This window comes from Notechis scutatus, chromosome 2, assembly GCF_049901735.1.
Source record: "Notechis scutatus isolate UNSWTSFEM ecotype Mainland chromosome 2, rNotScu1.2, whole genome shotgun sequence".
NCBI classification, from domain to species: domain Eukaryota; kingdom Metazoa; phylum Chordata; class Lepidosauria; order Squamata; family Elapidae; genus Notechis; species Notechis scutatus.
In genome coordinates this window covers 116837203-116848167 of record NC_142010.1, presented here as the reverse complement: position 1 = coordinate 116848167, position 10965 = coordinate 116837203, and the positions used below count along the sequence as shown (strand labels likewise).

The following is a 10965-nucleotide window of genomic DNA, read 5'->3' as shown; positions in this document are numbered from 1 at the left end:
TTGAACAGTAATTAATTGATTAGTATTGCCAGGGAAACTCTCAAATATGTGCTTCCTTTCCAGACCCAATTATACAGCTCTGTCTTCACTCTGACAAGCTTCATATTCTAATTGGAAAAACACCTAGGCTGGGGTGTCAATATTTGGCCAGCAGGGGGCTCCCTGCTACCTTTGGAGCATATAATACCTTTGCTCTCTCTTCCCCACCACCCTTATAATTTTTTCTTTCTTTTCTGACAGGTTGTGAAAGTTGTTTTTCTATCTTCCTGGTCCCACATCTCTCAATGGAGAGCAATTGTGATGAATCTGATGGTCCACAGGGAAGGATTGACCTGCTCCAGGAAAGTGGGGAGGTAGATTTGGGGGTTGCCCATGAGATATAACAAAAAGCAGGAAGCTGTCAAATTTTTACTGGTATTTGTGTAAGAGATCACCTACAAGCGAAAGGGTAAGTGATGGCTTGAATAAAATATGAGAAATTGGTTTCAGATCAAAGGTGCACTTTGTTGGCAGCCAGCAGAGGAGCTCATTAGTTGTAAACTCCAAACTTAGCTTAGCATATATTGGCATGATACTAATTTGGAAAACAAAAGCCCATAATTGGAATTATGGTTTCTCCCTATAGTTATAAGGTATGCTGCTATGCTCCAGTTTCATGCTCCTTCGTACTCCTTCAGGTGAAATTGGAACTCTGGCTTGTTTAAAGTATGATTTAAAAACATAGCCAGCATCTGAAATTATGCAAGAATTAAGTTTGATTGTAAACAGGACTTTCCTTCCCGAATTTACAAATTGAGAGTGGACCACATATATATATGCACCAGATAGAAAAACCTATCACTCTCTTGTCCTTCATCGTAGGACATACACAAAGTAGTGACAAGATGGGGGGAGAATGTGAACAAGTGAATCCGATCCAATTGATTTTCATAGAAATTCATATATGTTTTGTATACTATATTAGTATTCCTTCCTTTATATGCCCTTTATAAACAGTATTCACATAGCCTAGCAATTGCAAGGAAACACTTCTTTCTATCATGCATCAGATTCCAATCAGTACTCTAAGTGGATTAGAGGATAATTAATGGTTCCATCATAACAATAAAATACTGAATAATCAGAGACATTCCACTGGCCTCTCCTAGTGCCACTTTGTGAAATTGGCAAAGATTTACTGTATTTCCCTTCCTTCCCATTTTTGGCTTTGCTGATGCTGGAATCAACGTATAGGTAGGCTAGGCAAGCCAATGAAATCGGGGAGAGAAATATTTGAAAGCTACTCTTTTTTTACCTTAGAACTTCTTGCTGGATAAGTTAAAGAAACAAATCCTTTGGTGTTTGATATCATCAGTGTACAATTTATAAAGATTGTGGAGACGGCTGCTACTTAAATAAAAGGGTTTTTCCCTGATCGGAAAAGAGCAAACTCTTTAGGGATCCTCAGCCTCCATAAGGGACTATTAAGGTACATCATCGACAATTTATAACCCTGTCTCTCTGACGGATATGTAATTAATCTTTTTTTGGACTGAATCCATTCATTGAATAATTGGTGGATTGCAATGTTAGCTAACCAGAAAAAAAACACCCCAGACCTGAGTCTTTGACAAGCATATGCCGGGTGACTTCCAAGGATCCATCGTGTGGTTCAGGTGTGATGTTCAGGAGTTTGCAAAGGAGGGCATAAATATTCACGCTTTCAAATGGCTCCACCTCCAGGCCTTGCTTGAAAGCTGGTCCCACAGCTCGGAAGATGGTCTTCATATTCATAGCTTCGTTGTCAAAGCCGTGTTCCCCTTTATTGAACTGGACTTTCACTCTCTGAAAAAGAAGGGAAGGCTACAATTCATCACGTGCCATTTGCCTTTTCGCTGAAATAACAGGATTTCTCTCCCCCCCCCAGTGATTATCTGCCACTCAACTTTTATCTGCAATTAAATAAAATTTTCCCAACAACAATTGGATGATAAAAATACAGATAGAAATAGCAAATTAATAAATAAAAAGAGCATCGCTAATCTTTGTGTGCAATCCATTTAAGCAGGCGTTTCCTATTTTAACATTCTTATTTCTTGAACAACCCTGCACATAGAGTGATTGTAATGATAATAAAAAAAGGGGATCTATTTGCAGTTAAATAGTTCATTCGTGCAAACTAGGAACTGTTGCATTTTCTTTAGTTGCACAGCCCACATGCATGGCAGATAAGAGAGAGACAAGGATGGCAACTAAGTTACTTTCCTTGTGCTAGCCAGGGCAGAACTGGAGAGAAGTTTTGCTGGGCTTTTGAACTGATTGGAAAACAAATGAGCAAGTGAATTGAAATTAGCTATGCCAACTTTACTTTGGTTTAATTGATGGGTTCTGACTGAAAAATGGAATAGTTCTGGAGTTAGCAGGTCCAGAGCTGGTTCTGTTCCATCTCCTGAACATCTCACTGGGGGACATTTGATCTGCTCCCTCTGGCAGGAACACCTTTGGTAGAAAATTTCTGCTGGTCAAGTTATTTTTGAGAGAGAAAGCCAGTCAACTAGCCTGCTTGGCCACACTGATGGAATTCATCATTTCAAAATAGCAGCGCTCAGAAGGAAAATATGATTTCTGAGGATCCCCAAATTTGTGATGACTGGATTTAGCAGGATCCCCTTGGGTGCTGCAGTAATGATTAGCAAGGCAATCCTATGTATGTTTCTTCAGGAATATATTCGATATGGGTTAGTTAGGATGCTTTTTCAAATAAAGAGAAAAATAGTTGCAACTAGGAATATAGAGGCAAAATGTTTCCCAAAGTCACTTCCTGCATAAAATGTTGCATTTCCCAACGGATGCTTTCCAAATCTATTGGCATTATGGTGTAATGCACAGAATTCCTAAATAGCCTTGGCCATTGGGAATTCTGGCACATTCCAAAACATTTGAATGATAGATGTTTTGGGAAGGCTGTCATAGAGTGTGACAAATATGCACAGGGTTGTCTGTGTTATATCACACAGCGAAGCGGCATGCTTTGACTAGCACCATCCAAGATGGCAGAGATTGCTGTGCGAGAAATGCTGCAGAATAAAAGGAACCCCCGTGGGATAATTCAAAGCAAAATGCCCTGGACTGATATTTTAGTTGACTCTTCTCCTGTGTCCTTCTTAAGAAGCTTCTTTTATGTTTACCAAACATGAAATGGAAAGCCTCACAAGTAAAGGGAGATAAAGAGCTTGGCCTTAACAAGGTAGAGAGAATACTGTACCCCGTGGATCACGTAGCCAGGGTCACTATACAACACAAGAGGTGTGACGCGAATATGGTTGGCATAATGGAACCTTTTGGGGAATTCCTCCTTCTTATAAACATGGAGCTTGGGGTGGGCCTTTTTCAAGGCTTCATAAACTTGTTCTAATTTCCCAGGTTTTGGCAGCAGGAGGCCCTGTGGCCCATAATCAACCAGCTCAAACTGAATGTCCTGAAACGAGAAGTTTGCTACTTTGAGGAGGTGAATTTCATCCTTTTTGATGACCGTTTCCATGCCATGGTCAGAGGTGATGACTAAGTTAAGTACTGAGTTCAGGCCATGCTCTGCGATGCGCTGTCTCAAATAGCCCACTGTCCGATCAACCTGGCGGATCATATCTTTCCTCTGCTGAGATTCTGGGCCATATTTGTGTCCAGTAGAGTCGGGTTCCCCAAAGTACAGGCTCACAAAGTCAAGGTCATCTTCATGGAACCACTTCATGACTGTGTCCACATTCTGTCTCCACTCTGTTTCATTGTCATACTTGTGGAGGAGTTTCTCCACCTTCTTAACATTCACTTCTTCTCCTTGGTAGGTGGCATTCCCTCCTGGGAAAAACAGGGAGGCAGCTTTCAAACCCTAGAATGAGAAGATCGTAGACTTGTGAGTTGGCAAGACAATCCACAGGGCTACATGTTGATGTGCCCAAGGTTCAAATGCAGGCTGGAGCCTTAGCTTGAACGTATTGCCAGAACGTGCTTACACCTCAAAAGTCACCTCAAAAGAACCGAAGGGAGCAGTGTTTGTCATGGCAGAGTTTTTCTTTTAAGGACCACATATACCTAGCTTTTGAAACAAACATTGCAGGATGCTAAAAAACCCAAATTCAGTGACATTGAAAAGAGAACTGATTCTATACAATCCCAAATTGTTTAAAAGATGTTTATCTAAAGAAGGCTTCCAGTCTTTCTTTGGATAAACATTTATGTGTATGCTTTTTTTAGTGGACAGATATAAGTTGCTACATATTGAGATGAATGCAGGCCTTCTTACAATCAGAGGTGGTATTCAGCAGGTTCTGAACAGTTCTGGAGAACTGGTAGTGGAAATTTTGAGTAGTCTGGAGAACCGGCAAATACCACCTCTCACTGGCCCTGCCCCATCTATTCTCCGCCTCCTGAGTCCCAGCTGATTGGCTGGGTCTTCTTTTGTTGCCCTGGACAGGAGAACAGAGCTGGAAAGCAGGTTAGTGGGGTGGGGAGGGAATGGAGATTTTAGAGTATTCTTCCCTTGCCACGCCCACCAAGCCATGCCCACAGAACCGGCAATACATTTTTTTGAATCCCACCACTGCTTACAACCACAACTGAATCTGGAATTTTAGTGATACAGTAAATTGTTACGGATATAAAGTCGCATTATCATGCGGCAGACTCGATTTTACAACTGTTTTTGCAATGGTTGTTAAGTGAGTGATGGTGGTTGTTAAGTGAATCATATGTCATATGTATGAACCTAGCTTATCTAAGGGGTTTTTGTTTACCAAAAAGCAATGACAAACATTGCAAAATATGATCACATGACCCTGCAATTGGTTGTAAGTGCGAGTTGTTTTCAAGCACCTGAAATGTGCAGCACTTGTAACTCCTCGGAAGGGTCATAAGTAACTTTTTTTGAGTCTATTGTAACTCTAAATAATTATTAAGCAACTGGTCATAAGTTGAGGACTAACTGTATACAATATATGTGTGTGTGTATACACACAACACACACACACACACACACACACACACACACACCAGAGGTGGTATTCAGCAGGTTCTGACCTGTTCTGGAGAACCGGTAGCGGAAATTTTGAGTAGTTCGGAGAACCAGCAAATACTACCTCTGACTGGAGATTTTGCAGTATCCTTCCCCTGCCACGCTCACAGAACTGGTAGTAAAAAAACTTGAATCCCACCACTGATACATACATTTGAATTCAAAGAAAACCTGAGAATTACTAATTAATCAAAAGAGAAATAATAGAACACGACTACGGCCCTTCCTAAAGTTGCCCTCCAGTACCAATATACACAGACACACACAGACACACCACCTCTCCCACACAATTGCTTTTAGTCTTTCAATTTTATTTTAGTGTAATTTTCCTTTTTTCCTTTTTGGTGTTTCCCCCCCCCCCAAATTAATAGATTTTTCTGCAAACCTCCACAGACATATCTCAGAAAGTAAATTTATTTTCATTGCCCATTTTCTCAGGATCTGTTTTGAAGAACTGATTCTAAATTAATTAACTTCAACTGACAATTAGAACCCAATCTATCAATGGGGAGGAGGCCTTTCCCCAATATTTACAACGGTGTATCTGATTTGATTCTTCTTTGGGGTGTTTTAGATACGATGCTTAAGGCTGATTGCAAAATGAAGTCCCTAAGAACAGGGATGCACTTTTTTGAGTGACACATTGAATGAGAAGACTTCTTGCTATGATTTTGAACTTACCTGTCTCTGTGCTGTGATCCAGATGGGAAGGCTTCCATTGTCCCACCAATCAGACCTCCGCTGGGTATGGTAATAAGGCAGTTTTTGTCCAGTGCTAGTATTGAACCACATGTTGTGAATCACTCCATGGTTTTCAATATACTTTCCTACCAGAAGAGAGAGAAGCTTGACATTAATTTAATCTGTATATTGCATGAACGTCTGGATACTTGGCCTTGATGGGTAAGGCCAATGGTAGGATTCAAATAATTTAACAACCGATTATCTGTCCTAATTATTTCTTCCAACAACCAGTTCACCAAACTGCTCAGAAACTTAACAACCAGTTCTCCTGAAGTGGTGCAAACTGGCTGAATCCCACCACTGGGTAAGGCTATCACAGAAAGGCCACCAGCCTAATTCCTTTCCTGTTCCTGAGAACAGCATTAGGCCACAGTTACCAGAGACCTCATCCATGGAACCACCACTGTCTAAGAAACTGTAGCATTTTCCTAGTTTGTTGCAAGGATAATTCAGTGGTGGCTCCTTGCTTTTCTGACTGGCCGAAGGACCTAAATAGAACTTCCTTGATCAGGTTAGCAGACAAAATGTTAAAAAGGTACGATATTTATATAGTTACTTACCAAGCACATCTAAATTATATTAAAGTCACCAAAATATCTTTACCATCCCCAAGGCATGTCACAAAGTTTGAGCACCCTTAATGTTTGGAAATTGAAAGTTGAAAAATTTGACCTGCCCTATTAGTCACCACAGTTCAGGCTATTCTTCTAATGCCCCCATTATCCCCATGAAATGAGCGCTTTGGCACTGCCAGGATGGAAGGAGTTTTGGGCAAGATGCTTTATGGACCCCCTCCACATTTCTGGGAATCTCCTTTGCCATTTTCCCTTTTGAAACATTTTGTTCTATTGCTCCCTCTTTTCACCCCTTAAAGGGTTTTGGAGGGAATTAAGAAAGAGCAGGGCAAAAAGGCAAAACAAAAAGACAGACAAAAAAGAAAGAAAGAAAGAAAGAAAGAAAGAAAGAAAGAAAGAAAGAAAGAAAGAAAGGAAGGAAGGAAGGAAGGAAGGAAGGAAGGAAGGAAGGAAGGAAGAAAGAAAGAAAGAAAGAAAGAAAGAAAGAAAGAAAGAAAGAAAGAAAGAAAGAAAGAAAGAAAGAAAGAAAGAGAAAAAGAAAGAAAGAAAGAAAGAAAGAAAGAAAGAGAAGGAAAGAAAGAAAGAAAGAGAAGGAAAGAAAGAAAGAAAGAAAGAAAGAAAGAAAGAAAGAAAGAAAGAAAGAAAGAAAGAAAGAAAGAAAGAAAGAAAGAAAGAAAGAAGTGGTCTTTTACAAAGTGGGGTCCTAGACTTGTATCTGATAATATAGACCTAGTGGAACTACTGGCCCTCTTCATTTCAGCCCTTGCTCTCTTTTTCTCTGTTTCTTCTACTGAAATTTTTCTTTGATTTCTGTTAGTGCCCGGTGTTAGACTGGGCAGATCGGTTCCCACAGAGACACGAGACCAAGTGTACATTCAGCTCTTTATTTCAGTGTTAAGACCAGTACACGATCTTGGAGCCGTGGCAGCCCTTCATATAGGGATTGCTCGCGGCTCGGCGGCCAATGACAGCGCTTTGAATCTCCCGTGATCGGCTCGGCCAATCGCGGTTGATTCTTAGCGCACCAATCACAGCCGTTCAGTTGACCAATCGGGTTGCGGTCCGTGTGGACCAATCAGAATTTAGTGTTTGGAGAATGCTAATATAGAACACCTGGCACCTCTCTCTCCTATATCTGTTCAGCTATGGCAATGACCTCTCTTTAGAGATAGATGTCAGACAATCTGTAGAGATGTTGTCACCCTAGGACTCCCACACAGAAATGTCTTGGATAGTCAAATAGTCTTTTACAAATCCAGAAAAATGCCTCCAGCCTCCTTTCTGGTCTTCTGGAAACATGCAGCACGTGGTTTCCACTTCTTCCATCCACTCACCTAACCTTCCCAGTTTTTGTCTTTTGATTCTTGAGAATTTCACTCCTGCAATTCTTTAGTAAGATACAAAAAATCAGGTGATGGACCATGAAGCCTTTGCTAGATAATACGGCAAGTGAGCCAGGGAAATTGTGTCTTAGTTATAATGTCATTGATGCTTCAGCTTTCTCCAAATACAGGCACTGATCTAAAATAGTCTCTTTTAATTATAAAAAGTAAAGACTCCCTTAAGTCAAGTTGGATTTCAAGTGACTTGATTTATTGATTTGTTTAATATACTGCCTTTCCTCTATAAGCTTAAGATGGCATATATACTGCATTCCTTCCTTCTGTATAATACCTACTCATGTACTTTCCTTGGCAGCTATTCAGAAATGGTGTGCCATTGCCTTCTTCTAAGAAAATCTATGACTTTCCAGTGTAGGTTGCCACTCCAAGATCTCCTGACGGCCTTAACTCTGGTTCAACTTGTTTCAACTCTGCTTATTTCTGGTTAACCAAGCTCAGCTAGTTGCATACCATCATTGCTTTAAGGATTCTAATCATGCCTTTGTTTCAGTGGGAAACATTTAGATGAAGGTTCTGTTTTGCCCATCAGCTACAATTGCCAGAATCCCAAAGGTGCTTTTTCAGGAGGCAACTGGACTTTCTTATTTTTTTCTTTTGAAGACACTTCGTTTCTCATCCAAGAAGCTTCTTCAGCTCTGACAGGATAGTGGAAGCTTCTTGGATCATGTCTTCAAAAGTCCTGTTGCCTCCTGAAAAAGCATCTTTGGGACAACCATGACCTGGATGACTGACAATCTCTAGAGACAATTGTTTAATTCAGAATGTTTAAAAATTATATGATATTTCCTACAAAAAATGTAGCGCCTCAAAAACTGACGCATAAGTAGATCTAGAAAGGTTAAAGTTTGGAAGCACTCTAAAGGAAACAAATGAAGTGCTACACTAAGTGCCACTGAGCTTAAGAGCAATTTGTGCAGTGTCTTAAAGTAATAATTTGCAGCAGAGTCATTGTATTTTTATTATGAGTATGATGGCACATTCCCTCAGTGTGAAAATTATGGGCAAAACGATTCCTATAGCAAGAACTAATAACTTCTATTTTCCAATGCTACTACATTATTATCACTATTTGAAAGTCTAGATAATTCCATTTTTCCCCCCAGTGCTTTTATGAATGGCCGGAGCTGACAATAAAATTTCTGTCAACTAGCTGTGATCTTCGGGAATGTGGTTGAGTTTGGGGGATGGAGCTGTGCTGAGAGATCAAACTGTTATCAAAATAACCCCCCAAGAGTTAAACTGCCAATGCTTCAATACAAACATGACAAAGATTCACATGATGAAACATGCTTCTATTTTCTTACTGATGAAACATGAGCAGCATGCTCATTACATCTTGATTCAAATCTAGCTAGGTCACTGAGAATTAAGTAAGACCTGTGCTGGATATTATAGCTGATTTTTGACAATGCAGTTTTTACTTGTTTGGGGGGCTTGGGGTTAAGGATGAGAATGACAAGTGCTCCCATTCCCACTTTTAACACCATAAGCTAAAAAAAAAAGGTACCATAAGCAAACAGTGCTATTCCTCCCCAGTGACACGTCTATTTGAGATTCCCATGATTTCCCCCCTGCTCTCCTACCTTTCGATCGCATCCCCTCCCTTCCAGAGTGCAACACTCACCTGTGAGCAAAGTGAAGTGGCTGGGGCTTGTCTGGGTGACAAAGGGGGGAGTGAGGTAGCGTGCCTTCACCCCATCTCTGGCCATGGCTTCTAGATTGGGGGTGTCCACATCCTGATCATAATTCCACCGAAAGCCATCAAAAGAAACAAGTAGAAGCTTGTCCCGGCGTCTTGTCTCTTGTGGTGTCCCTTGTAGTGGGGCACAGGCTGTCAAGGAAAGCAAGGTACCCAGGAAAGCCAGGAACACGAACATCTTTCTGAGCGAGCAAGAGGGGGAAAGAAACAAACACCTCAGAAACTGGCATAATATGGCAGGGTCTCAAGTTCAAAGTCTTATATCTGATCCACTCCCTGCTCTTGGCTTTAGGACAACTTCCGGCTGGGGTTTAAAGGGCTCATCCTATACATTTTATTTCTCTGTGTGTGAGAGACTGAGGCTTGACTAGAGGTGGGTATTCAGCAGGTTCTGACCAGTTCTGGAGAACTGGTAGTGGAAATTTTGAGTAGTTCGGAGAACCGGCAAATCCCACCTCTGACTGGTCCCACCCTCATCTATTCTCTGCCTCCCACTGAGTCCCAGCTGATGGGCTGGGTCTTCTTTTGTTGCCCTGCACAGGAGAACAAAGCTGGAAAGCAGGTTAGTGGGATGGGGAGAGAATGGGGATTTTACAGTATCCTTCCCCTGCCATGCCCACCAAGCCAATGCCCACAGAACCGGTAGTAAAATTTCCCCTCTGCACTTGACATTAAATTATTTCCCCTCGTCAAGCTCATTGTTATCTAATTCCATTTACTCACCTACATGATACTTACGTAACCTCTATGATCACGTACGACAGGTGTGTGCTGAGCACTGAAAGAGTTGCTGGTTGTATGCTTGGATAAAAAAAATAGAAAGGGGAGTGGAATCAGGTACTGTATGATAGGAGATAGCCAGACATCCAAAAAGAAAAAAAAATCTTGGCTATAACGGTATACATATATTTTCTTATTGTATCACTAAATCCACAATGAATAGAAGAATCCATGATGAATAGGAGAAGCATAGATTTGAATTATTTCTTAGTGTGTTAATTCAATAAATAAGAGACAAAGACAGCAGCACATTAGAGGTGACCAAAGTTTACATTTTGCACTATATGCAGTGAAATCACGAAATTTGGACTGTTGTACTGAGTTCATATTCTTTAGTTCTCCCCCCAAATAAAATGCCCCTTCATGCAGTAAGCTAGGATATCAGTAAGAGTACTGTGCTAAACCCTACTTCCTATGCTAGTTTATCAAGTGCAAGAAGCTTTTTATATAGGGAGGAAATATTTTAAAATATTAACAATGCATGTCTTATATTTCAGATTAGAACAATAGTAAGATCTGTGCTATGCAATTCAGTAGCTGAAGTGGGAGGGAGTTTAGCTGTCAGCAGGATCTCAAAAGCATATGAAAAATGAATACAACAAACACGTGGAACTCCATAGAAAAACTTAGAATTATAAATATAATGCACTTATAATCATATTTACACCTATTCTATAGAATTTACTAAAGGTAGTGTTACAAATCTTAGAAAGTAGA

At 40.6% G+C, this 10965-nt stretch overlaps 1 protein-coding gene across 1 annotated transcript; it reads right to left on the bottom strand.

The window, feature by feature from the left end:
• Window positions 1-408: 408 nt before the first annotated feature.
• ENPP7 (ectonucleotide pyrophosphatase/phosphodiesterase 7) lies at window positions 409-9646 on the bottom strand. The gene is made up of 5 exons (XM_087954191.1): window positions 9394-9646; window positions 5729-5874; window positions 3245-3865; window positions 1599-1824; window positions 409-434 (listed from the first exon to the last, which is right to left on the bottom strand). Exons 1-5 carry the CDS (start codon window positions 9644-9646, stop codon window positions 409-411), a joined length of 1272 nt encoding a protein of 423 aa, XP_087810317.1.
• Window positions 9647-10965: the final 1319 nt, after the last annotated feature.